We start from the raw sequence: 26,160 nt of genomic DNA, 5'->3' as shown, positions 1-26,160 counted from the left end.
TTTCTGGGCCCCCAGAGTATTTGTGAGTGTGTTTTTTTGTTGCCCAGCAGTGCTCAGGAGCTACTCACAGGGGTATTGGGAGCCTAGTGCTGGGGATTGGACCTGGACTCCTACATGCTGCTTTGGGCTCTTCTCTGGTTCCCCCAGGGTTTTACTTTAAATGTATATTCATAGTCTCCAGGCCAAGAGAATTAAGGAGGTAGAGGCATCTATATTTTTATAAGGTGTTCAGAGGTATGTGGCTTGCGATCCCTGGAGCTAGTTTAATTTTATCTTATTTTAGAAAATACAATTTTTTTTATATTTAAAGAGTCAAAGCAGCTGGAGTGAATTTGTTAGGGAGCTTGCCTTGCACATATTTTTTTTTTAAGTTTCTGGGTCACAACCGGCAGCATTCAGGGGTTACTCCTGACTTTACACTCAGAAATCTCTTCTGGCAGGCTCGGGAGACCATATGGGATGCTGGGATTTTAATTTATCATCCTTCTGCATGCAAGGCAAACGCCCTACCTCCACGCTATCTCTTCAACGACTTGCACATATTTGATATGGGTTCAGTCCCTGGCACTCCATATTGTCCCCTGAGAATGGCCAGGAGTAATTCTTGAACTAAGAGTTAGGAGCAAGCCCTGAGCACCACCAGGTGAGATTCCAAATAATAATAATAAAAAAAAAGATGTAGGAAATTCTTACTTAACGGTCACATTATAAAAGTCCTTAATAATTACATATTCTTGGGCCAGCGAGGTGGCGCTAGAGGTAAGGTGTCTGCCTTGCAAGCGCTAGCCAAGGAAGGACCGCGGTTCGATCCCCCAGCGTCCCATATGGTCCCCCTAAGCCAGAGGCGATTTCTGAGCGCTTAGCCAGGAGTAACCCCTGAGCATCAAACGGGTGTGGCCCCCCCTAAAAAACAAAAAAAATAATTACATATTCTTGTACTAGTTTTAATTGTGCTTTAATTATAATTAACCATGCACTAGTCATAATTAACCATAAATTGTCCCTAATAATTGTTAGTGTACCAAGAATTAGCAAACTGAGACAAAGAACTTATTTATGTTCAGCTTTGTAGGCATGAGATCTCTTGTAATTATTTGGCCCTACCACTGTAGTAAAAGTAGCCACAGAACATGCAGACAGTTACTGACTATATTTTCATAAAAGTGTCAGCACTGAAATTTGAATTTTTTTAATTTCAAAAAATTAAAAATATATTTTTCAGCCAGCTGAAACTCAATCATGAACAATTTTTATACTGTGCATTTCATGGTGATTCAATTAAAACATTTATTAAAATAAAATTTTTTTCAGGGCCCGGAGAGATAGCACAGCGGCATTTGCCTTGCAAGCAGCCGATCCAACCAAAGTGGTTGGTTCAAATCCCAGTGTCCCATATGGTCCCCCGTGCCTGCCAGGAGCTATTTCTGAGCAGACAGCCAGGAGTAACCCCTGAGCACTGCCGGGTGTGGCCCAAAAACCAAAAACCAAAAAAAAAAAATTTTTTTTTCAGCCAGAAAGGAGGTAGAGTGATACGCATGTTACCTCTTCATTCAATTGTAAAAAATTGCAAACCACAGTATGTAAAAGGAAGAGTGGGGGAGGGAGCAAGAAAGGAGGGGGAAAGCGAGGGGAAAATGCCTACCATGGGGTGATATTGATGCCCGGAAAGGTGCACTGTGATGGGTGTTGAACATTGTGTGAATGAAACTTAATCACAAACAACTTTGTAACTATACCTCACACTGATTCAATTTAAAAAATTATAAAATTTGGGAGTTAAGAATTATAGCACTGCTGGTAGGGTGTTTGCCATGCATGCAGCCTACCAAGGTTTGATCTCTAGCATTTCATATGGTACCTCGAGCCTGCCAGGAGTAATTTCTGAGTGCAGAGCCAGGAGTACCCCCTGAGCACTGCTGGTTGTGTCTCAAACGCACTCCCCCCCCCCCAAAAAAAAAAAAACCCTTGTAAATTCTTTCAGCCATTTAAAAATGTAAAAGTCGGGCTGGAGCAATAGCACAGTGGTAAGGTGTTTGCCTTGCAAGTGGCCAACACAGGACAGACTCCAGCTTGAATCCCAGCATCCCATATGTTCTTTTGAGCCTGCCAGGGATGACTTTGGAGCACAGAGCCAGGAGTAGCCCCTGAGCACCTCCGGGTGTGACCCAAAAACCTAAAACAACAACAACAGCAACAACAACAACAAAAAGAAAAAATCAGGGCTAGAGGGCCAGAGAGATAGCATGGAGGTAAGGCATTTGCCTTTCATGCAGAAGGTCATTGGTTCGAATCCCGGCGTCCCATATGGTCCCCCGTGCCTGCCAGGAGCAATTTCTGAGCATGGAGCCAGGAGTAACCCCTGAGCACTGCCGGGTGTGACCCCCCCAAAACACACACACACACACACACACACACACACACACACACACACACACACACACAAAAAGAAAAATCAGGGCCAGAGAGAAGACAAAAACACTTGTCTTCCATGCAGCTGACCCAGGTTCAGACCCCGACTCCCATATGATCCCCTAAGCAATGCCAGTTAATTCCTGAGTACAGAGGCATGAGTTACTCCTAAGCATCATCAGATAATGGCCCCAAAACAAACAAAAACAGTAAAAAAAAAAAGTTATTTTTAGTTTGTGGGACCTATAAAATTTGAATGGAGTTTGATTCCAGCAGCCCATATAGTCCTCAAGCACCATCAAAAATAATTCTTGGGGCCAGAGAGATAGTGTGGAGGTAAGGCATTTGCCTTACATGCAGAAGGACGGTGGTTTGAATCCCAGCATCCCATATGGTCCCCCGAGCCTGCCAGGAGCGGTTTCTGAGCGTAGAACCAAGAGTAGCCCCTGAGCGCTGCTGGATGTGACCCAAAAACCAAAAAAAAAAAGTAATTCTTGAGCCAGGATTAACCCCAGAGCACTGCCAGGTGTGGCAGAGGGGTAGCGGGGAGGGAGGGAGAGCTGGAAGGGGACGGAAAATGAGGGGAGAGGGAAAAGAAGGAGAATCGGGAAGGAGAGGGAGAGACAGGTATATAGTAGAACATTTGATATTTTTGGAGGGTGGCGCATACCTGGTGATGCTCAGGGCTTACTCCTGGCATGGCACTAAGGAATCACTGGTGGTACTTGGAAGATCCATATGGGATACCGGGTATCCAACTCAGGTCTGTCATGTGCAAGGCAACCACCCTACCCACTGTATTATCTTTCTAGCCCCAGTAATAGAACATTTGCTTTGCATGTGTGAAGCCCTGGGTTTGATCTCTGCTCCTGCAAAAAAAAAAAAAACCCAAAAATGACAGGATTAATTTGGTTTACATGTTGAAGTCAGTCTTTTTTTTTTTTTTTTTTTTTTGGTTTTTGAGTTTTGGGTCACAACCAGGTGGCGCCCAGGAGTTACTCGTGGCTCTGTGTTCAGATATCACTCCTGGCAGGCTCTGGGGATCATATGGGATGCTGGGAATTGAAGCCAGGTTTGGTCCAGGTCGACTTCATGCAAGGAAAACGCCCTACTGCTGTGCTATCACTACAGCCCCTGAAAATAATTTATTAAAGAATTTGTGGCCCTGGGCCAGAGCAATAGTATATCAGTTAAGGTGCCTGCAACCTGGGTTCCTTCCCTATCATTCAGTATGGTCCCCTGAGCACTGCCAGGAGTGATTCATGAGTGCAGAACCAGGAGTAGCCCTTGAGCACCACCAGATGTGACCCAAAAACAAAAAAAAATTTTTTTTGTGGCCTTTCAGATTCATTTTTCTGAACATCATATACTAACCATATATCTATTGTTTGCTAAACCTTTGGAAATACATAATTCAGTAGGGAGTAGTTATTCAGTATAAAACTTTATCTTTTTATATCTTTGGGCTTGTGATAATAGGTAAGTAGAAGCCAGAGTAACCTCAACCTCTTTGAATGCATTTTTTTTTTTTTTTTTGTGGATTTTGGGTCACACCTGGCAGTGCTCAGGGGTTACTCCTGGCTCCATGCTCAGAAATTGCTCCTGGCAGGTACGGGGGACCATATGGGACGCCGGGATTCAAACCGATGACCTTCTGCATGAAAGGCTAACGCCTTTACCTCCATGCTATCTCTCCGGCCCCTGAATGCATCTTTTATCTATTTTTTTTAACCCTTTACTTCAGTTTTTTAGTATATTAGCACAGGGCTTTACAAAAGCCCTGGTAGAGGGGCTGGAGTGATAGTACAACAATAGGGTGTTTGCCTTGCATGCAGCCAACCTGGGACGGAACCGAATTTCATATCCAGCATCCCATATGGTCCCCTGGGCCTCCCAGGAGTGATTTGTGAGCATAGAGTCAGGAGTAACCCCTGAACACTGCTGGGTGTGGCCCAACACCCCCAAAAAAGCCCTGGTATAAAATAAGGCAAATTAATTATAGTAGTACGTATATATTATATATGTGAGTATATATATATGTATATATTTATATTTGTTTGTTTGTTGGTGGTGGAGCAACTAGGAGTAAACCCAATGGAAACAAGACTGTGCTGGGGATTTAACCCGGGGCCCTGTGACAGTCATGCATTCCATTTCTTTGAACTGTTTCCCCAGCTTCCTCTTCTAGTTTTGGGGATTACATCTGGCAGTATTGGGGTTATTCTTGCACATACTGAAATTACTCTGAAAATTACTCATAATGGATTGAATATTGGCCTCCTACATGCAAAACAGCATATGCTTTTTAAAACTCTAGCTGTCTTCCTAGTGCCCCCCTCCAAAAGTGCATTTTAATTATCTTTTTGTTATTTGGTTCATTCCTTACTTTGCTGGGGGTCTACTTAACTTTGTGCTCAGAGGCCACTACCAGCAGTGCTTGGGTACCATTCAGTACCAAGGATCAAATTCATGTCTACCACATACAGAGTTTGTGCTCAGTTCATTGAACCATCTCTCTGGCTACCCCCAGTTAGTTACCTACTGATGAACTTAGTATATTAAACTATTGTTATTATGCTCATTAATACACTGAAAATGAACCTAGAAACTATAAATATAAAAAAGAAACTATAAATATAAATTTTAGTTCCTAATCTATACAGTAAAACACAAGTCTTATTTGTTTTCTGTGATTCACAAAGCCTGCTTTATTCTCTCATAGTTCATACATTTATTGGAATCTTTTTCTTATTTCTAGATACAAATTTTCTAAATTTCTACATAAGACACATCATAGCAACACTAAGTATCTGTGCAGAAGAAAATATGGTTGCTACTGTAGTGGAGAGCTCAGTGTTTGTACTCTGCTTAGAAGCAGCTAAATTATTTGTATCTGAAACTTCGTATCTAAAATTATATTATTTAAAGAGAACTATTTGTACATAATTTCTTACTTTTCAGAGTCATTTTTTGAGTCTCTTAACTGATGCAGGGCCCGGAATAACTTCTAGAGATAGTTAAGTCCTAAAGTGTCAAGACCACCAGGCCACTGGCTTCAGGGCAATTCCCAGTGATACCAGCTCAGGAGGCCATTTGGTTCTGAGGGTGTTGTCAAGTTAAAATTTGACTGATGGAAGGCATGCATCCCAACCCTATACAGTTTTCCAGATTCTTACTTTTAATCTTTTTTTTTTGTTGTTGTTTTAATCTCATAAGGAAAAGGAGCTCATTGAGCTTTCTTTGAGCACCTGTCTAATAAATTTTCAGCTTCTTTATAGCTGAGTGAAAAGACATTAAGTATCTGCAAAGTTTGGTTTCAGCTCTCTTATTCTTCTTGTGACTGTTGGTTGTGACCCGTAGTGTTTGATATCCATTGTTAGGTTGTAGTCAAAGAATTCTCAAAGGGGCCTTGAAGAAAACAAAGGAGGAATTACCTTGAACTGCTTGCATTACCCTGTGTATGAATGCTTCTACCATATTCATTTCTGTGTAAGTTGATAGTTTATTATTTATTTAGTTGTTTTTTTTTTGGGGTGGGGGGCACATTCTGCATTCTGAGGACTTACTCCTGGCTCTTCACTCAGGGATCACTTCTGGCTAGCTCAGGTGCGTGGGATCGAATATATGGTGCTGGGATTGAACCTGGATCAGCTGCATGCAAATAAGCATGCAAATTAAAACCCTACCCACTATTGCTCTAGCCCCTATTTTATGATTTTAGAAAGCCTTCAGTAATTCATTTTGAACTTAATATGTCATTTGATTCTGTTAGTTTTGTTCTTTGAGCCATACCTGGCAGTGCTCAGAATTACTTCTGGCTCTGTGCTCCAGGGACAATATGGGCTGCCGGATCAAAACTGAGGTCAGTTGCCTTTAACCCCTATACTATTTCTCTGGCCACTGATTCTGTACTTCGGTGGTACAGAATGAGCAACTCTGAGTGAAATATTGTTTTTTTTTTTTGTTTGTTTGTTTTGTTTGTTTTTTTTTTTGGTTTTTGGGCCACACCCGGTAATGCTCAGGGGTTACTCCTGGCTATGTGCTCAGAAGTTGCTCCTGGCTTGGGGGACCATATGGGACACCGGGGGATCGAACTCCGGTCCGTCCAAGGCTAGCGCAGGCAAGGCAGGCACCTTACCTTTAGCGCCACTGCCCGGCCCGAAATACTGTTTTAAGAGTTAAAGTTTTTAAATTTATACACAAGCATTTTTTTTTTAGGTGCTATGGATAGAACCTAGGATCTCATACACAAAAGTGCTGTAAAGATAAACAACATATCATGGGGCCGGGCGGTGGCGCTGGAGGTAAGGTGCCTGCCTTGCCTGCATTAGCCTAGGACGGACCGAGGTTTGATCCCCCCGGCATCCCATATGGTCCCCCATGAAGCCAGGAGCAACTTCTGAGCGCATAGCCAGGAGTAACCCCAGAGCGTCACAGGGTGTGGCCCAAAAACAAACAAACAAAAAAAGATAAACAACATATCTGACTTCAGGCATTCTTAATTTATTTATTGGGGGGGGTGGATTCAAACCCTGATGTGCTTAAGGGCTAATCCTAGTTCTGTAGTAAGGACCATCTTTGCAGTGCTGAGTCCATTTGAACCATTGACCCCTGCCACATGCAAGCCTTACATCTTTTGTTTTTGTTTTATTTCATTTTGTGTGTGAGTGGGGTTGGGGGAGGCTATACCAGCAATATTCAGGGATTACTTTTTTTTTTTTTTTTTTTTGGTTTTTGGGTTACACCCGGCAGCACCCAAGGGCTATTCCTGGCTCTATGCTCAGAAATCATTCCTGTCAGGCTCACGGGACCATATGGGATGCCGGGATTTGAACTGCTGTCCTTCTGCATGCAAGACAAATGCCCTACCTCAATGCCATCTTTCCAGCCCAGGGATTACTCTTGGCTCTGCAATCAGGAATTATTCCTGGTGGTGCTCTGGGGAACATGGGCTGCTGGGGTTTGAAGCTGGGTTGGCCACATGTAAGGCAAATGCCATACCCACTCTACTATTTCTTTGGCCCATGCCATAACTTTTTTACTATCTCTAGCCTCTAAATATGTTTTATTGTAATTGAGTTCAACATTCATTTTTATTAGATTACATCCTAATTAAAAATTTTTAAAAGTAATCTGAACTAGGATTAGGTGCTGAAAAGAGATAGTGTTTTTTATTCTTGTATTAATTTTATTTATTTTTTTTATTTATTAATTTTTCTTTATTTAAGCACCATGATTACATACATGATTGTAGTTGGGTTTCAGTCATAAAAAGAACCCCCCCCCTTTCAACAGTGCAACCTTCCTATCACCAATGCCCCCATTTCCCTCCTTCCCCACCACTGCCTGTATTCGAGACAGGCATTCTACTTCTCTCATTCATTAACATTGTTAAGATAGTTAGTGTAGTCATCTCTAAACTCACCACTCTATGTGATAAGCTTCATCAAGAACCAGTTCTTCCAGCCCTCATCTCTATTGTCTCTGGGCTTTATTACAATAATCACTTTTATTTTTCTTAAAATGTGTAGATGAGGGGCCGGAGAGATAGCATGGAGGTAAGGCGTTTGCCTTTCATGCAGAAGGTCATCGGTTCAAATCCCGGCGTCCCATATGGTCCCCCGAGCCTGCCAGGAGCGATTTCTGAGCATGAAGCCAGGAGTAACCCCTGAGCGCTGCCGGGTGTGACCCAAAAACCAAAAAAAAAAAAAATGTGTAGATGAGTGAAACTATTCTGTGTCTATCTTTCTCCTTCTGACTTATTTCACTCAGCATAATAGATTCCATGTACATCCATGTATAGGAAAATTTCATGACTTCATCTCTCCTGACAGCTACATAATATTTCATTGTTTGTATGTACCACAGATTCTTTAGCCATTCATTTATTGAAGGACATCTGGTTGTTTCCAGAGTCTGGCTATAGTAAATAGCACTGCAGTGAACATAGGTATGAGGAAGACATTTTTGTATTGTGTTTTTGTGTTCCTAGGATATATTCCTAGGAGTGGTATAGCTGGATAATATAGGAGCTCACTTTCCAGTCTTTTGAGGAATCTTCATATAGTTTTCCTTAAAGGCTGGACAAGACGGCATTCCCACTAGCAGTGAATGAGAGTTCCTTTCTCTCCAAATCCCGCCAGCACTTCTTGTTCTTTTTTGTTTGTTTGTTTTTGGGCCACACCCAGCATTGCTCAGAGGTTACTCCTGGCTGTCCTGGCTGTCTGCTCAGAAATAGCTCCTGGCAGGCACGGGGGACCATATGGGACACCGGGATTCGAACCAACCACCTTTGGTCCTGGATCGGCTGCTTGCAAGGCAAACGCCGCTGTGCTATCTCTCCGGGCCCAGAAACAACATTCTTAACAATTTCAACATAGTGTATTGTAAGAATTTTACTTTACATTTATCAATTCTTCTTAGATATTTATTTTATTCGGGGCCCGCGAGGTGGCGCTAGAGGTAAGGTGTCTGCCTTACAAGCGCTAGCCAAGGAAGGACCACAGTTCGATCCCCCCAGCGTGGCATATGGTCCCCCCAAGCCAGGGGCAATTTCTGAGCGCTTAGCCAGGAGTAACCCCTGAGCATCAAATGGGTGTGGCCTGAAAAAAATATTTATTTTATTCTTGTCTTTTTGTGATAAATACAGCTATAATAAGTATTATATTTATATCATGGGTGTTTGGTAGACTGTAGTATTAAAGAGTTTTAGCTGGGTAAACGGCATGCAAATTAAGTTTTTTTTTTTTGGTGGTTTTTTTGGCCCACATCCGGTGATGCTCAGATTTCTGGCTATGCGCTCAGAAATCACTCCTGGCTTGTGGGACCATATGGGACACCTGGGGATCAAACTGCTGTCCATCCTAGGTCAGCTGCATGCAAGACAAATGCCCTACCACTGCGCCATCGCTCCAGCCCCAGGACTAATTTTTTTAAGCAGGAATGATTAGGCCAGGGAGATAGTATAACTGTTAAGGCTCTTTGGAAGCAGCTGACCCAGGTTTGACCCCTGATACTACATACGATGTCCTGAGCATGCACAGCATGGAGTGAACCTTAAGCACAGAGTACCTAAGCCCTGAACACTGCCTGATATGACCCCCATAACCTCAAAAAGGAATGTTTTTTTTCTAATGATATAAAACATGTTAAGATATTTCATGAATATTGCCAAATTGCTTTTCAGAAGATGTATTCAAATATATATTTTCAGTCCTATATAAAGGTCCTATATAAAGTTGTCCTTTCTCTGCTTCCTTCATTGACATCCTTTGTAATTGAAAAAAAATTTTTTTTGCCACGCCAGAGTTAGAATCTGGGGCCTCACACATGTATATAGTCCAAGTGCCACTGTTGAGCTACATCCTTCACCCCAAAATATTAACAGTGACTTTGGTGGGGTACATTTGGCACTGTTTGGATAGACGGAGTGCTTCCAGGTATTGAATGTGTGTTTTCCATATGCATGTAATGATTCTTCTTTTTTTGTTTGTTTTGTTTTGGGGTCACATCTGGCAGTGCTTAGAAATTGCTTCTGGCAGGTACGGGGACCCTATGGGATACCAGGATCCAAACCACTGTCCTTCTGCATGCAAGGCAAACAAACACCCTACCTCCATACTATCTCTCCGGCCTCATGATCCATCTTTTTAATGGAAAATACATTTCCTTCCTTCCTTCCTTCCTTCCTTCCTTCCTTCCTTCCTTCCTTCCTTCCTTCCTTCCTTCCTTCCTTCCTTCCTTCCTTCCTTCCTTCTTTTCTTGCCACACCCATTTGATGCTCAGGGGTTAATCCAGGCTAAGCACTCAGAAATCGCCCCTGGCTTGGGGGAACCATATGGGACACCTGAGGTTCGAACCTCAGTCCATTCCTTGGCTAGCGCTTGCAAGCCAGACACCTTACCTCTAGCACCACCTCACCAGCCTCAATACATTATTTTTCAAATTCATATATTACTGGGCCTGAGAAATAGCATGGAGGTAAGGCATTTGCCTTGTATGCAGAAAGATGGTGGTTCGAATCCTGGCATCCCATATGGTCCCCCAAGCCTGCCAGAAGCGATTTTTTAAAAATATTTTTTATTTAAGTAAATGATCATAGTTGGGTTACAGTCACAAACAGAATACCCCCCTTCATCATGTAACATTCCTCCCTCCCCCCAGAAGCGATTTCTGAGCATAGAGCCAGAAGTAACTCCTGAGCGCTGCTGGATGTGATTTAAAAAAAAAAAAAAAAACACCAAAAAAAATTTATATATTACTATTTACCTGGCTGTTGAGAACATCAAGCATTCTCTAGAAAAATACATGTTTTTGCTTGCTTTTTATGTCACATATAGAAGTGTTCAGAGGCTATACTGTGTTTAGGAGTCTGTTGGTTTTGCTGTAGGGATGGGACTATGCAAAGCTGGGGTGTAAACCTAGGCTTCTCACATACAAAGCGTACAGTCCATTGAGCTATCTTTCTGTCCCAGAAAATAACAACTCTGATCTCAATTTTCATTTCATGGGTCAGGTCAAGTTTAACTTGATATACTCATTATACTTGATATATATCTTCTCCCCTCTTTTTGTTTTTTATCCAAAAGCTGTAGAATTTTCACTGTATTACTTGATGATAAAATCATGTAGCTGGAGGATATAGCTATAGCTCAGGAATAGAATACTTACTTGTAAGTGGGGCCAAGAGTTCCATCGCTGATAGTTTACACACACATACAAAATCAAAAGATTATTTGGGCCTAGTCACACAAAGTGTCTTAAACACAAAGTAGTTATAATGATGTATTTAAAAATGATTCAGACATGTTTAGCTTTAAATATATAATATACCTACTTTTAACAGTTTATGGATCTTGTAAAATGTTGAAGATAAGTATAAGATTTCAGCAAAGTAATCTTGACTATACATTTAAGATTAGCTGTAAAAAGGTATTGTGCCTCATTGTTATGAGCAGAAAAGCTTGCAGAAGTTTTCACCTTGATCTTCATATTCTATACCAGTAGGTCTTAATAGTCTTTTCCTTTTTATCAATAAAGTAAAAAGTAGTTCATTTCTAATTAGTAACATCATCATTAATTTGATTTAATTTTGGAGCCACAGTGCTCACTGCCACAGAGCCTGGGCAGTGATCAGGGCTTACTTCTGGCTCTATGTTCAGGGATCCATTCCTGGTGGTCCTCAGGGGACCATATATGAGATTCCAGGTATCGAATCCAGATGGGCTGCATGTAAGGCGAGTTCCTTGTCTATTACTCTGGCCCCATCATTTCATTTCTTTCATAGAAATTATCTGCTATTGAAGGACGGTAGTTCGAATCCTGGCATCCCATATGGTCCCCTGAGCCTGCCACGAGCAATTTCTGAGTGTAGAGCTGGGAGGACCCCTGAGTACCGTGGGGTGTGACCCAAAACCAAAAAAGTTAAACAAATTAAAAAATAAATTATCTGCTATTAATCTAAAAAATACATATATTTTTTTGGTTTTTGGGCCACACCCAGCAGTGCTCAGGGGTTACTCCTGGCTATCTGTTCAGAAATAGCTCCTGGCAGGCATGGGGCACCATATGGGACACCGGGATTCGAACCAACCACCTTAGGTCCTGGATCAGCTGCTTGCAAGGCAAACGCCGCTGTGCTATCTCCCTGCCCCAAATCTAAAAATATTTTTAAGTTTTGTTTTAATCTATGTTTATTTCTTTTTGTCAACATTCAGTAAACTCAGACTTACTCTTGACTTTGATTTTAACAACTATTCCTGACAGGGCTCGGGATTGTGGTGCCAGGGATTGAACCAGGGTTGGTTGCATTCAAGGCAAGTACTTTAACTCCTGAATTATATTCCTGGCTCATATCTCTTGTCAGGAGCTACTCCCAGGAGTGCTTAGGGGACCATAAAATAACACCTTAGTATACAGTACGCAAAGCATTCACTCAGCATTTTGAGTTATTTTGCCAGCCTCCTAAATTTAATGGCCAATTTATTAATTATGAGTAATTTTTTTTTTTTTTTTTTGGTTTTTGGGCCACACCCGGCGGTGCTCAGGGGGGTTACTCTTGGCTGTCTGCTCAGAAATAGCTCCTGGCAGGCACGGGGGACCATATGGGACACCGGGATTCGAACCAACCACCTTTGGTCCTGGATCGGCTGCTTGCAAGGCAAATGCCACTGTGCTATCTCTCCGGGCCCTATTATGAGTAATTTTTTTTTTTTTGGTTTTTGGGCCACACCCGGTGACGCTCAGGGGTTACTCCTGGCTATGCGCTCAGAAGTCGCTCCTGGCTTGGGGGACCATATAGGACGCCGGGGGATCGAACCGTGGTCCGTCTCCTAGGCTAGCGCAGGTAAGGCAGGCACCTTACCTCGAGCGCCACCGCCCGGCCCCCAGTAATTTTTGAGCACAGAGCAAGGAGTGACCCATGGGCACTGCCAGGTGTGGCCCCAAAACTAAAACAAAACAAGCAAACAAAAAGAAATTATCATATTAAAGCAAACTCCAGAGAATTGACTTTGTTAACATAAAATACAGATTTCTCCTTATTCTGTTAAGGCGAAAATAAATTGCATATAGCAGGCCTGAGTTTGATCCCTGGTACCCTATGTGCTCTCCTAGCCCTGCTATAAATTATTTTTGAACATAGAGCTAGAAATAAGTTTGAGAACTGCTGATTGTGGCTCCCAAACGAAACAAAATATATCTATGTATAGCAATATCTATGTACATTTACACCGAGAAAGTCAATGTTGACCAGACTAAATAGGTTTATTTGGTTTTGTCTTGATTTTGTTTGGAATTTTGATTCCTTACTGCTGTTCAGGCAGTGTTTGGGGTACCATGGGATTAACTCCATGCTTGTAAATCATGAGTACCAGTCTTTTTTTTTTTTTTTTTTATGCCACACCTGGCCACGCTCAGGAGTTTCTCCTGACTCTGTGCTCAGAAATCGCTCCTGGCAAGCTCAGAGAAACCATGTGGGATACCAGGAATTGAACCCACATTCATTCTGAGGCAGCCACATGCAAGGCAAACACCCTTCTGTTGTTCAATCACTCTGGCCCCATTGGGAATGATATGGGATGCTGGAGATTGAACTCTTCCCAGCCTTGTAAAAGGCAAGCATCCTACCCACTGTGCGGACTAACTGTCCCCCATGAAAAATTTTGATTTTCTCTCCAATTTGTGTTTGCTTTTTTTTTTTTGGTTTTTGGTTTTTGGGTCACACCCGGCAGCGCTCAGGGGTCACTCCTGGCTCCAGGCTCAGAAATCGCTCCTGGCAGGCTCGGGGGACCAAATGGGATGCTGGGATTCGAACCAATGACCTTCTGCATGAAAGGCAAATGCCTTATCTCCATGCTATCTCTTCGACCTACTGCCTTTTTTTTTTTTTTTTTTTTTTTTTACCACTCAGACTGCATCCTCTCCCTCTATCCTTTCCCAAGGAAAGGGAGAACGATCATCAATGGCCAAAGGCAGCCTCAGACGCGACACCTAGAGCCGATTTCACGCTCAGGAGAGGACGCTCTGGCTCCTCCTCATCTCCTCCTCATGGCTTCCGGTGCTCTACATGATCAGAGAAACTTCTCTAGTCACATACAACAGAAATGATCCCTGAAAGTATAGTCTTTTTTTTTTTTTTTTTTTTTTTTTTGGTTTTTGGGCCACACCCTGTGACGCTCAGGGGTTACTCCTGGCTACGCGCTCAGAAGTTGCTCCTGGCTTCTTGGGGGACCATATGGGACGCCGGGGGATCGAACCGCGGTCCGTCCTAGGCTAGCGCAGGCGAGGCAGGCACCTTACCTCCAGCGCCACCGCCCGGCCCCTTTTTTTTTTTTTTTTTTTTTAATCTGCTTTTCATACCACTCTTTAGGGATATACCCTAGGACCAAAAACACCATGTAGAAAACCCCTCTGCCTTCCTGTGTTTATTGCAGCACTATTTACAATAGCCAGAATCTGGAAACAACCCGTATCTGAGAACAGACGAGTAGCTAAAGAAACAATAGAATACTATGCAACTGTTCAGTAAGAATGAAGTTATGAAATTTCCTTATACATGGTTGGATATGGAGAGTATTATGCACAGTGAAAGGAGTGAGAGGGAGAAAATTAGATATATAATTATGTCATTTATTTATGGGATATAAGTAAAATAAAAGTATGGTAATAATTTCCAAAGACAATAGAGATAAGGGCCAGGAAGCTTGCCACAAAGAGCAGTGAATGCAGTGAGGGTAGAGAAGGGTCCACTATGACAGTGATAGTTGGAACTGGTCCCTCTGGACAAGAACTGGGTGCTGAAAGGGAATAAAGTAATATGCATTGGTGGTTGGGAAATGTGCACTGGTGAAGGGTGGTCAATACATTCTGTGACTGAAACTCAGTCATGAACAGTTTTGTATCCACAATGTTTAAATAAAGTAACAAGAAAAAAAATCTGCTTTGAGAAGGTCATAATTTTAAAAATCTGTTTCTTAGTAAAGATACAATTAATTATAAATTAGAGCCATCCATTGTGATTATTCAAAAACTAAGTTAAAATTTTGATTTGAGGGGCCGGGAAGGTGGCGCTAGAGGTAAGGTGTCTGCCTTACAAGCGCTAGCGTAGGACGGACCGCGGTTCGATCCCCCGGCGTCCCATATGGTCTCCCCAAGCCAGGGGCGATTTCTGAGCTCATAGCCAGGAGTAACCCCTGAGCGTCAAACGGGTGTGGCCCAAAAACCAAAAAAAAAAAAAAATTGATTTGAAAGAAATCATTTCAGAATTTTTCTAATCATTTTCAATTTTGTTTTGTTTTGTATTGGAGTCACACCCAGTGGTGCTTAGGGGTTACTCCTAAGAACTCTGCTCAGTAATTACTCCTGGTGGGCTCACAGGATCATTTGGGATGCTGGAAATTGAATCTGGGTCAGCTGCTTCAAGGCAAATACCCTGCCCACTGTACTATTACTCTGGCCCGTACCTAATCTTTTTTTTGAGAGTGGGGGTTTGGGTTTTTGGGTCACATCTGGCAGCGCTCTGGTTACTCCTTGCTCTGCACTCAGAAAACGCTGCTGGCTGGCTCAGGGGACCATATGGGATGCTGGGAATTGACCTGGGCTCCATCTGGTGTTGGCTGCATGCAAAGCAAACCCCTCTAATCATTTTCTATGTCAGTGCTGCTCTGCTCCTCAACTTTTCCTTTTCCTCTTCTAAATGAATATAAAAATGAGAAAACTTGACTGCAAATAATAGAATGAAGGTAAATACCTTTCTGCCGTTAGGCCTGCTTTAGCCCTTGTTGTTTACCTGTTGGTTGAAAATGGTAGAAGACTTTTTGAAATAGAATTCTCATTTTATGTTTTTATTAGGAAAGTAGGTTCTGGGACGAGAAGGGAAATTATCTCCATCATAACAATTATTAAGGACTTCTCTAGAGATGAATTACTTTTCAGAAGTGCTCTGAGTTTTAGCCATAACGGCTATGGCCTTTGCATTTACTTTTATTTATTTTTTGCATTATGTTGTAGTTTCAGAAAGTACTTAAAAACAGTGTGAATTTAAAGTAAACAAACCAGAACAATGCCCCCTCCTTATCCTGGGGCATTGTGAAGAATAAAGTTCTCATTTTTCCAGTACCCAATCATCAGCTTGAGTTGGTCCCTCCGAGGAACAAAATTTATTGAAGCAATTTATCCAGGATAAATGCAATATAAATCTTGGTGCACCTATGTATATAGAGTCTCTTTTCCATTACAGCAGTGCTACAGCATCAGTTTCCTTCATAATTAGACCTTGTTTCTATCATACTGAAAGATGACTAAGAAACATTTTCTATTTTCTGTTTATTTATTTTTGGCTTGGGGGCCACATCCAGTGGTGTTCAGATCTTACTCCTGGTGGGCTCTGGGGAACATAGGGGGTTTGAAGGATTGAGCCTGGATCAGCTGTGTGCAAGGCCTTACCTGCTGTATTATCTCTCCAGCTTTGACACCCCACAATTTTAATTACTGATTAGTTATGTAATGATATGACTACTGGAAATACTGGTTTCTTACCCATAGTAAGTCTTTTTTGTTGTTGTTTTGTTTTTGTTTGGGGCCACACCCGGTGATGCTTAGAGGTTACTCCTGACTCTGCACTCAGGATTACTCCTAGTAGTGCTGGGGAATACAAGGTTTTGAATTCAGGTCATCCACATGCACGGCAAGCGCCCTACCTCATCTGGACCTACTATAATGAGTCTTCAAGAGTGGAAAAACTGTTACCTATCTATCCTCAGATGTAGTCAGCACTTAAAATTTTATTTTAATGTGGACCTGGCTGAAATTAAACTGACATTTTAGTTTATCACCAAGATAAAATTTGAAGGTAGGTTACAATTTTGAGGTAGTTTCTGTGAATATTTAAATTATAGTTTTTTCATTCCATTTCCCTTCATATTCTTTCTTGTAGGATATTTGAAAATTCCCATTAGGTATTTTTTGTTATTCTCCCCCCCCCACCATTTTTTTACTTTTAGTCTATCAGAATATTGCTTATATATTAGGAATACTTTCATTATTATTTGTGTTTCTTTTTTTTTTGTGTGTGTGTGTGTGGTTTTTGGGTCACACCCGGCAGTGCTCAGGGGTTATTCCTAGCTCCAGGCTCAGAAATTGCTCCTGGCAGGCACGGGGGACCATATGGGACGCCGGGATTCGAACCGATGACCTCCTGCATGAAAGGCAAAACGCCTTACCTCCATGCTATCTCTCCGGCCCCATTATTTGTGTTTCTAATGCCACCCATCTCCACTTCTTATTTCTAATTGGGATATGACACATTCATAGTGGAATTACTACCCCTTGACAAAGAACTTCAGTCAACATTTCAAGAGTTAGGCTTCAATAATTAAAAAAAACAACAATAGTATAAATCCTGTTGTATTCTTCAGAGAAATAGAGTGGATGGATGGCTATGCCTTTTAGTGCCATTTCTTTTCTCCCCTGCAGCAGCACACATCTGTTGGCTGCAACAGAGCAGCCGAAGAACTCTGGCCGAAAGCAGCACAAACAGCCGGAACATATTCACCCAGTAAACCCCCAAAGAGTAGACATTTGTTTTATTGCTGCTTTTAAAAACCTAGCCATAAATAGAATCGAAGGGGGAAGGGCACCAATATTTCTCCATTTGCCACAGATGATTGGTAGGGGGAGAAGGAGGCTCCCAGTGGGGAGAGGAGGTTTTTATTTCTATTTTTTTATTAATGAAAATCATTTCCCGTGTAGCCCAATAGGATGGGTGCTTTGTTTTCTTTGGCAATAATCTGGGATAAACAGCTCTTGCCAGCAGTCTCATAGTTTATACACCAGGGAGCCAGATTATGGCCTTGTAAAATGGAGCACCCCTCCTATAATCCCTTAATTAATTAAATGACAAATTTTGGTCTTCTCTAGTTCAGAAATATGGCTTCTGCATCGAATGTTCAGTGGATTTATTAGTACAGGGAACTACACTGATTGTAATTCAGACTGGAGAAGTGTGTTATATATTGTAGCAGAAAGGGGAAATCTTGCAAAAGGTTTGAAATTCCTTAAATATTTAAGTCTAAATTTTTCTAATTAAAAGTTTCAATTGAGGAGCAGTAGATCATATGCCACCTGTTAAATGGGTCTCCCCAAAGTAGCCTGTGTTTATAGCTTTGATAGATGGCATTCTTGGAACACCTGTTTCTAGGCTTGATATTTTGGAAGCACTTTTTTTTTACTCCAGCGTATTTAACATAACTTTCCCCCCCACCTCCCCCTCCTCAGCTCCGCTCTGCTATATGAAATATGGGAGACGACAGACCGTTTGTGTGCAATGCCCCGGGCTGTGGACAGGTACGTTTACAATATACTTTATTGTGAATGTCTTGTTGTGAATCAAAGTGGCTGTTTTATCACTAAGGCAAAGAGTTTAAAGCCGGTATTTTACGTGATCACTGGAGGTAATCAGATCAGAGGATTTGCAGTGTGTAAATCCAAGTTATGAGGAAGTGTAGGCACTCTACCATAATGAAATCTGCCTTGCTCGCTTTCATATTGTTATTCTACTGGTGTTTGTTTCCTAACATAGTGTTGAGGAATACAAGTTGCTCTCTCCTCCTTTCTAAAGCTATCCATCTAGTACAAAGCAAGTTTAGAAATATCTTTTCCTAAACCTTCATGGGTATAAAAATCTGCTTAACAAATTTGGATAGGCAGCTGAGAGAGAATATACTCATTCATTGTAAACTCCAATTTGCTACAGTCTGTTTGGATTTTTTAAATAAGAAAAAAAGTGTTTCTTCTGACTGTTGATTTTGAAATCATTGTTAACAGCTAATGCAGAAAATAGAAAAATAGAAAATAGCTAACACAAAACCCAGGATTTCAATATGTAAATTATAAGATTTCTCAAATCATTTTCTTGTGATGCCATGAGGTGTCTTGTTCTCAGTGCCATGCTGTTAGCATTGCTTTACATTCTGTGTCAGATACTTTTCATTGCACTTTTTAAATAAAGTAATTTTGTTGAAACTGCCTTTATTTTCCCCCCATTTTACACTTCCTTAATTCTTCTTCCTAGACCCTCCTTACTGGCATATTCCACAAAGGATGAAGACAGAAATACAAAGAATGTTTTATCTGACTTCATTAATTGATTTCATGGAACCTGAATTGTTGAATTTTGTTCAGTTAGAAATATGTCATGTGACTGTCCAGTGACACTTACTGGTGGTATGTGAGATTGCAGACTAGTTCTTTTAAACATTTTAAATGCTTAGACAAAAGAAGGGAATAAAGTTCCAAAGATTCCTAAGAATTGGAGTTTAAAAGGTGGATTGAAACGGTGGTGCTAATGAGGAATGAGCAAAACAAAGTCTAGTAAATTCATTGTATTTTGAAGTATTCAGCACCATAGGACATATTACTTGTCAAAGTTTGTTGGTTTTTGTTTTGTTTTTGCAGGGTTGGGGGAACTATACCCAGAGGTACTCAAGGGTTACTCCTGACTCTGTACTCAGAATCATTCCTACCTGTACTTGGGAACTATAGGGAATGCTGGGGAATTCTACCAGGGTCAGTAGCATGCAAGGCAAGAACTCTACCTTTGTATTTTCTCTCCAGTCCCCTTGAGTCTATGTTGCCATATTTTCCCCATCACATTCTTGTTTTATTTTTTTGTTTTTAGGCTACACACAGCAATAATCAGGACTTATTCCTGGCTCTGTGCTCAGGAGTCACTCCTGATGTGCTTGGGGGACCATATGGGGTGATGGGGATTGAAACCAAATCAGCTGTGTGCAAAGCAAATGCCCTTTCTACTGTACTGTCTCTCCAGTTCCTTTATTTTATTTTTTTTTACATTTAAAATTTTTTTATTTTATTATTTTACAATTTTACATTTTAAGCTAGTTGACAAAATAAGGTACATTTTTTGTTTTGTTTTGTTTTGTTTTGTTTTGTTTTGGGGTCACACCCGGTGGAGCTCAGGGGTTACTTCTGGCTCTATGCTCAGAAATCGCTCCTGGCAGGCTCAGGGGACCTGATAGGATGCCGGGATTCAAACCACCATCCTTCTGTATGCAAAGCTAACGCCTTACCTCCATGCTCTCTCTTCGGCCCCTGCACTGGGTATATTAAGTTACTTATATTTTATTGGGGGGGTCACACTTGGCAGCATTCAGGGGTTACTCCTGGCTCTACACTCAGAAATCGCTCCTGGCAGGCTCAGGAGACCATAAGGGATGCCGGGATTTGAACCAATGTCCTCCTGCATGCAAGGCAAATGCCTTACCTTCATGCTCTCTCTTTGGCCCCTAAGTTTCTTATACTTCTTGAAAATGGTTTTATATTGGAGCCACCTTGAGACTTTCAAACTTTGTATAAGTTGTGTTAAATTCAGATTCTTTTTTATTTTTTAATTCTTGAATCTAAGAAAACCTAAGTCAAACTCAGGTTTCATGCATACAAGGCAAGTACTCTATCAGTTGAGCCATAGCCCCTGCTCCATTCAAATTTTTTATTCCAGAAATGGTAAAATAATGAAAAGGCCATGTAAGTTCCAGGAGGGGTAATAAGGACTATGATGATTTTAAAAGGCATGGTTTAAAATGTATTTCACTGCAAGTATCAAATTCAAGTGGCTTCGACTAATTATAGAAAAAAAGAATTAAAACAAATTATAAATCAGTATTCTGATTCTTAAAACAACTAGCAATTATTGTAATCTGGAATCATTTCATTGCTTCTTTTGGGGGGATTTGACCACATTGCATGGTTCTTGGGGGCTAGCTACTCTTGGTCAGTACTGGGTCCGAGGGATTTGTTTCTGGTGGTGCTTAGGAGATGTGCTGGGGGTTGACTAGATGAGTGCCTTTATCCCCTGTACTATCTGTCTAGCTTCAGTACCTAGATCTTGCCCAGACTTTACTCTGTGTATTCCTAAACTGAAAAGTTATCTTGTTCTTTAAAATTAAGGAAATGCAAAAGGAAAATTCATCTAAAATAGACTGGTGGATATGTTCTTCACCATATAATCAAAACCACTGGGCTTTCGGTAGATACATAACATGTTTTGGTTGCTAGGTCTTTTAATGGCTGTTATTTTTGGATTCTGTTCATGATCCACTTCCCAACAGTAGGTCTGATGTTACACAGCTGAGTTCTAAATATGATGCATGTACATTTAGAGGGAAAAAATAGGATGCTAAAGGTTGTGTTCTTTGCATTGTTATTGGAAGACAAGTGATGAATTTTTGAGCCCTCTCATTCCTATTCTCCTGTTAAAACTGTTTCTCTTGAGGTGGTATCATCCTCCTGAAGGAAAACTCAGGGAAAGCAATATTCTCGCTAACATCACTCTATGGAATTTGATGGGAGGAGTAGTTAATAGATCTGACTCCAGAGAAAGGATTAGTGTTGTTAAGACAACTGTGCCCCAGATATCTTATAGCAAAGTGCTAGTTAAATTTGAGTTGTGTGGAGTTTTGAAATGTTTCTAAGATAGTGTCTATTTTCAAACATTGTACTGTAGCTCAAGCCCCAGATACATGAAGCATGGTCAGAGAACTTGGTGGCTACTGTTTATCATACTCAGCCCAACTGTGTTCAGTGCTATGACCCAGCAGAGCAGGAGGCTATTGGGACCACACAGGTGATGCTTGATGCCACCAGAGCCACATAATTGAAGGGCAAGTGGGAAGGGTAGGGGACATGTGGTGCCAGATTAAGCTCAGAACTAATGCAAGCAAAACATGTACTCCAGCCTTTGAGCTATCTCCCCTATCTTATTCCCGACTTTCAAAAAACATTTTTTGGGGTGGCTATACTTGGTGAAGTTTAGGAATTACCCCGGGATCTGCATTCAGGAATCGTTCCTGGTGGGGTTTAGGAGACAGTGTGGGATGCTGGGAATTGAGCTTGAGTCAGCTGCATGCAACACAAATACGCTGCCCACTGTTCTGTTGCTATGGCTCCTCCCCAATATTTTTGAATAACAAAATACATATGACTTGAGGAGTGGGCACTTACACAGTGGGTAGGGTATTTGCCTTGCATATAGCTCTTTTCCAGGGTTCCATCATTGGCATCCCATATGGTCTCCAAAACTTCCAGGAATAACTGCTGAACACTGCTGGGTGTAGCTCCCCAAACAAACATTATATCAATGACTTGGTTTGGAGTGATAGTACAGCAGGTTAGGCACTTGCCTTGCATACAACTGACCAGATTTTATTCCTGGTAATCCATGTTGTCCCTTGAGGCCTGCTAAGGTGAGCCCCGATAACAGATCCAGGAATAAATCCTGCAGAGATTCCTATGGTAGCACATACCTACTATATACAAAAAGTCTTTGCTTTGAGTCTGGCACTGTGTAACTGCCACCTGCCCATGCTGCCAGGTGGTCCCTATAATTTTTTTTAATTGTTTAAAAATTTTTTTATTACCAGACTGGAGAGAGAGCACAGTGTTAGGCCATTTGCCTTGCAAGTGGCCAGCCCACGACCAATGGTGGTTCGAATCCCAGCATCCCATATGGTCCCCCTTGCCTGCCAGGATTGATTTCTGAGCATAGTGTCAGGAGTAACCCGAGTGCCGCAGGGTGTGGCCCAAAAACAACAACAATTTTTTTTTTTTACCATAAAGTGGCTTTGCATCTGTTTTGTTAAAGTAATAAAAGTAGCTCAGTACTAAATCTAGGAAACATTGTAAAGTTTTCAAAAATGTTTTGGGTCTGGGCCGGAGAGATAGCATGGAGGTAGGGCGTTTGCATGCAGGGCCAGAGAGATAGCATGGAGGTAGGGTGTTTGCATGCAGAAGGACTGTGGTTCGAACCCCAGCATCCCATATGGTCCCCCGAGTCTGCCAGGAGCAATTTTTGAGTGTAGAGCCAGGAGTAACCCCTGAGCGATGCCAGATGTGACCCAAAAACAAAACAAAAAAACAAAAAAACTTTGGGTCTGGAGTGATAGCATAGTGGAGAGGGCATATGCCTTATGCACAGCTAACCTGGGTTTGATCCTGGCATCCCATATGATCCCCTAAGCACTGGCAGGAGTGATTCTTGAGTACAGAGCCTCTGAGTGCCACAATTGCCACAAGGCAAACACTTAGCTTGGTCATGGCTTACCTGAATTCCATCTCCATCATCCGATATGTTCCCCAAATCCCACTATGCATGATGCCTGAGCACAGAATCAGAAGTAAGTCCTGAGCATTGTTGGATGTGACATCCCTTAAAAATGGTTCTACATTATGTGAAAGCAGGAAAATTTACTATGTTTATTGGTAATCTTGAATTTGCAACATTACATCCTGGGAATACATGTTAGAAACCACCTTTTGGGTCCATGTAGCTCAACAGTGTAATTACCAGTGTAATTAACAAGAGTAATTACCTTCAATTCCCTTACCACTAAAAGAAAGAAAAGAAGAAAGTATTTTTGGTACCATTTTGTCTAAGTTTTATTACCAAGAATGAACAGATTCCTTATTATTTGTGGGGAGGGGATCAGCACATCTAGCAGGACTTATTCCTGGCTCTGCACTCAGTGATAGTTCTGGCGGTGCTCAGGGATCATCTGGACTACTGGAGATTGAACTCAGGTTGGCTATGTGCAAGGTAAACACCTTGCCTGAAGTACTATTTCTAGCCCTCAAATTCCTTTTTCTTCTTCTTTGATTTTTTTTGCCACACCTGGTGATGCTCAGGGGTTACTCTTGGCTATGAGCTCAGAAATCGCTCCTGGCTTGTGCAGACTAGATTCCATATGGAACGCCAAAGGATGGAACCGTGGTTCATCCTAGGTTAGCATGTGCAAGGCAAGCGCCCTACCGCTTGTGCCATCGCTCCAGGCTAATTCCTTATTTCTTATACTTTCTTCTCAGCTACTTGACAGTGGTTTTCAGTACAAAATTAGACAGACTTAGGCCCGGAGAGATAGCACAGCGGCGTTTGCCTTGCAAGCAGCCGATCCAGGACCAAAGGTGGTTGGTTTGAATCCCGGTGTCCCATATGGTCCCCCGTGCCTGCCAGGAGCTATTTCTGAGCAGACAGCCAGGAGTAACCCCTGAGCACCGCCGGGTGTGGCCCAAAAACCAAAAAAAAAAAAAAATTAGACAGACTTAGTCAATGTACTAAGCTCATGTTTTCATGCCAGAGTCACTGCATGGCCCCATGAGCACTGTTAGGAGTAAACTGCCTCTTCCAGGAGGTCAAGCACATGCCTTGTAATATAACCAACCCCTGTTCAGTCTCTGGTACTGCATATAGATACACCAAGCACTGCTGGAGTCACTCCTAAACATAGAGCCAGGAATAGCCCTTAGGTACCATCTGATGTGGCCTGCTCCCCACCTTTCATCCCACCAAACAAACAACAGAAACCATCCAAGTTATGCAGATTTAAATTATCCATATGCTAATCATAATCTAGTCTGCACAAAATTATATAAGCTATATAAGTTACATATAATGTCTATTTCCTTAAGCATAAGAACACTTTTCCTCTGAGGAGATATTATTAATGATTTTTTTGTTGTTTTTTGGGCTCAAGGATTACTCCTGACTCTGCACTGAAGAATTATTCCTGGCAGACTCAGGCCATATGGGAATCCAGGGATATAACCAGGTTGCCCATGTGCAAGGCAAACACCCTACTGCTCTACTACTACTCCAGCCCCAAATGGATGATTATTATGGCCTCATTAATCATGAAGAAAAGTTTCTGCCATAGTCATTTTATATTAGTTCTGTCCTTTTCATTTCTTGATTTTTGAACTATCCCAGCAGTGCTCAGGGACCTTGCAGGTATCTGGGCTTAAACCCTATCACTCTGCATGCAAAGCATGCACTCTCTCCATTCTATTGAACTATCTCTTGAGAGATAATTCTAGTACTCTTTCCTTCTCCTAGATGACTTAGGTACATACAGCTTATGATACTTGTTCATATCTTATTGATACAAGAAAAATAGCTCAGAGACTTCAGGGTTTGCTTTCCCCTTTTGTTTTGTTTTTGTTTTGAGTTTATACCCTGCAGTTCTCAGGGATTACTCCTGGCTCTGCGCTCAGAAATTATTCCTAGCCAACTGGGGAGGGGGAATAATGGAATGCTGAGGATTGAACCCTGGTTGGCTACATGGCAAGACAAACACCATATCTACTGTTATCACTCTAGCCTTAGTGTTTTCCCTTTTTAAGGTCAAGATTAGCAACGGAGCTCTAGATGTGGTTCGATTGAGAACAGCTTCTTGTATCCCTTTATCTTGTCATGTAATAGGAATAATGTTTATGGTGCTACAGTACTGGCTTCACTTGGCATTTAACCAACCTCCAGTGCTGTTTATTGCTTTGTATCCTCTGCCTCCATGAACATTATCCCTTAAATCTCTATTACTTGGTAATATATGAGGCAACAAATAGCTTCTATGATTGGTTAAATGCTGGCATGCTACAAAGGTATATGTTTTATTGGCTATATAACACAAGCCTATAGAGATTATTCCTGTTATCCCCGCCCTCCATTGAAAGGTTCATACTGGTATTGTGGGACTTTGGATTTTTCATTCTTTTTCACTGGCAAATTTTCCTATTATTTGACATAACACAAAGAAAATGCAAGGAAAAATGGATTGTTGCTAATTACTGATTCCTTAAAAGGAGTACATTTTGAGTTGAAAAATTATAGGGGAAGAAATGGATTTGATAGGTAAAATGTTACTTACTTTGGAATATACTATCTTTACATGCTTCGACAGGTGAGGGCAATTTCAGGCAAACAAGTAAGTTATTTTTCCTCATCCCCTGCCAAGATTTAAATAAAATTCAGATTTTTATTTAATAATTCATATTTCTTTCAATAATTCATTCAGTTCCCATCTGGTAGGAGTGCCTGCATGCTGTCAGGCAGCTGAAAATACACTGCATTATACACAATTAGGCCAAATGCTAACCTTGTTTTTGTAATAATATGTTTATTTTGCATAACTTGAGTCTACTCTGAGAATGCAGCAGTTTTATATAACCTTTAAGAAAGAGACCACTATTATTCATTGAGGTTTATGCATCTACTTTGAGGTTTAGATAAAATTGGAACTAGTTTTAAAATAATGTAGAGGTATTAATAGCAAGGAATTAAACACAGATTTTTTAAATTTTATTTAAAATAGGGCCACAGACCTAAGAGAGATAATATAAGAGGTAAGGCCTTGCATATGGCTTTGATGTCTACAACCATCATCAGTCAATTTCCTACCACCACAT

The 26,160-nt window shown here is 41.4% G+C and overlaps 1 protein-coding gene and 1 pseudogene across 1 annotated transcript in view; one reads left to right on the top strand and one right to left on the bottom strand.

Moving 5' to 3' along the window:
* Positions 1-26,160, top strand: part of ATF7 (activating transcription factor 7) — a 135,322-nt gene that overhangs the window by 24,109 nt on the left and 85,053 nt on the right. The window contains exon 2 of the mRNA XM_049783652.1: positions 18,184-18,252. Within this exon, the coding sequence (XP_049639609.1) occupies positions 18,205-18,252 (48 nt within the window). The 5' untranslated portion in view covers positions 18,184-18,204. The remainder of the gene's footprint in view (positions 1-18,183; positions 18,253-26,160) is intronic.
* Positions 13,811-14,035, bottom strand: LOC126023348 (uncharacterized; annotated as a pseudogene).

Source organism: Suncus etruscus, chromosome 11 (assembly GCF_024139225.1).
Source record: "Suncus etruscus isolate mSunEtr1 chromosome 11, mSunEtr1.pri.cur, whole genome shotgun sequence".
In the NCBI taxonomy this organism is placed as follows: Eukaryota; Metazoa; Chordata; class Mammalia; order Eulipotyphla; family Soricidae; genus Suncus; species Suncus etruscus.
The sequence above is the reverse complement of the archived record's forward strand: the minus strand, read 5'-3'. Positions and strand labels throughout refer to the sequence as shown.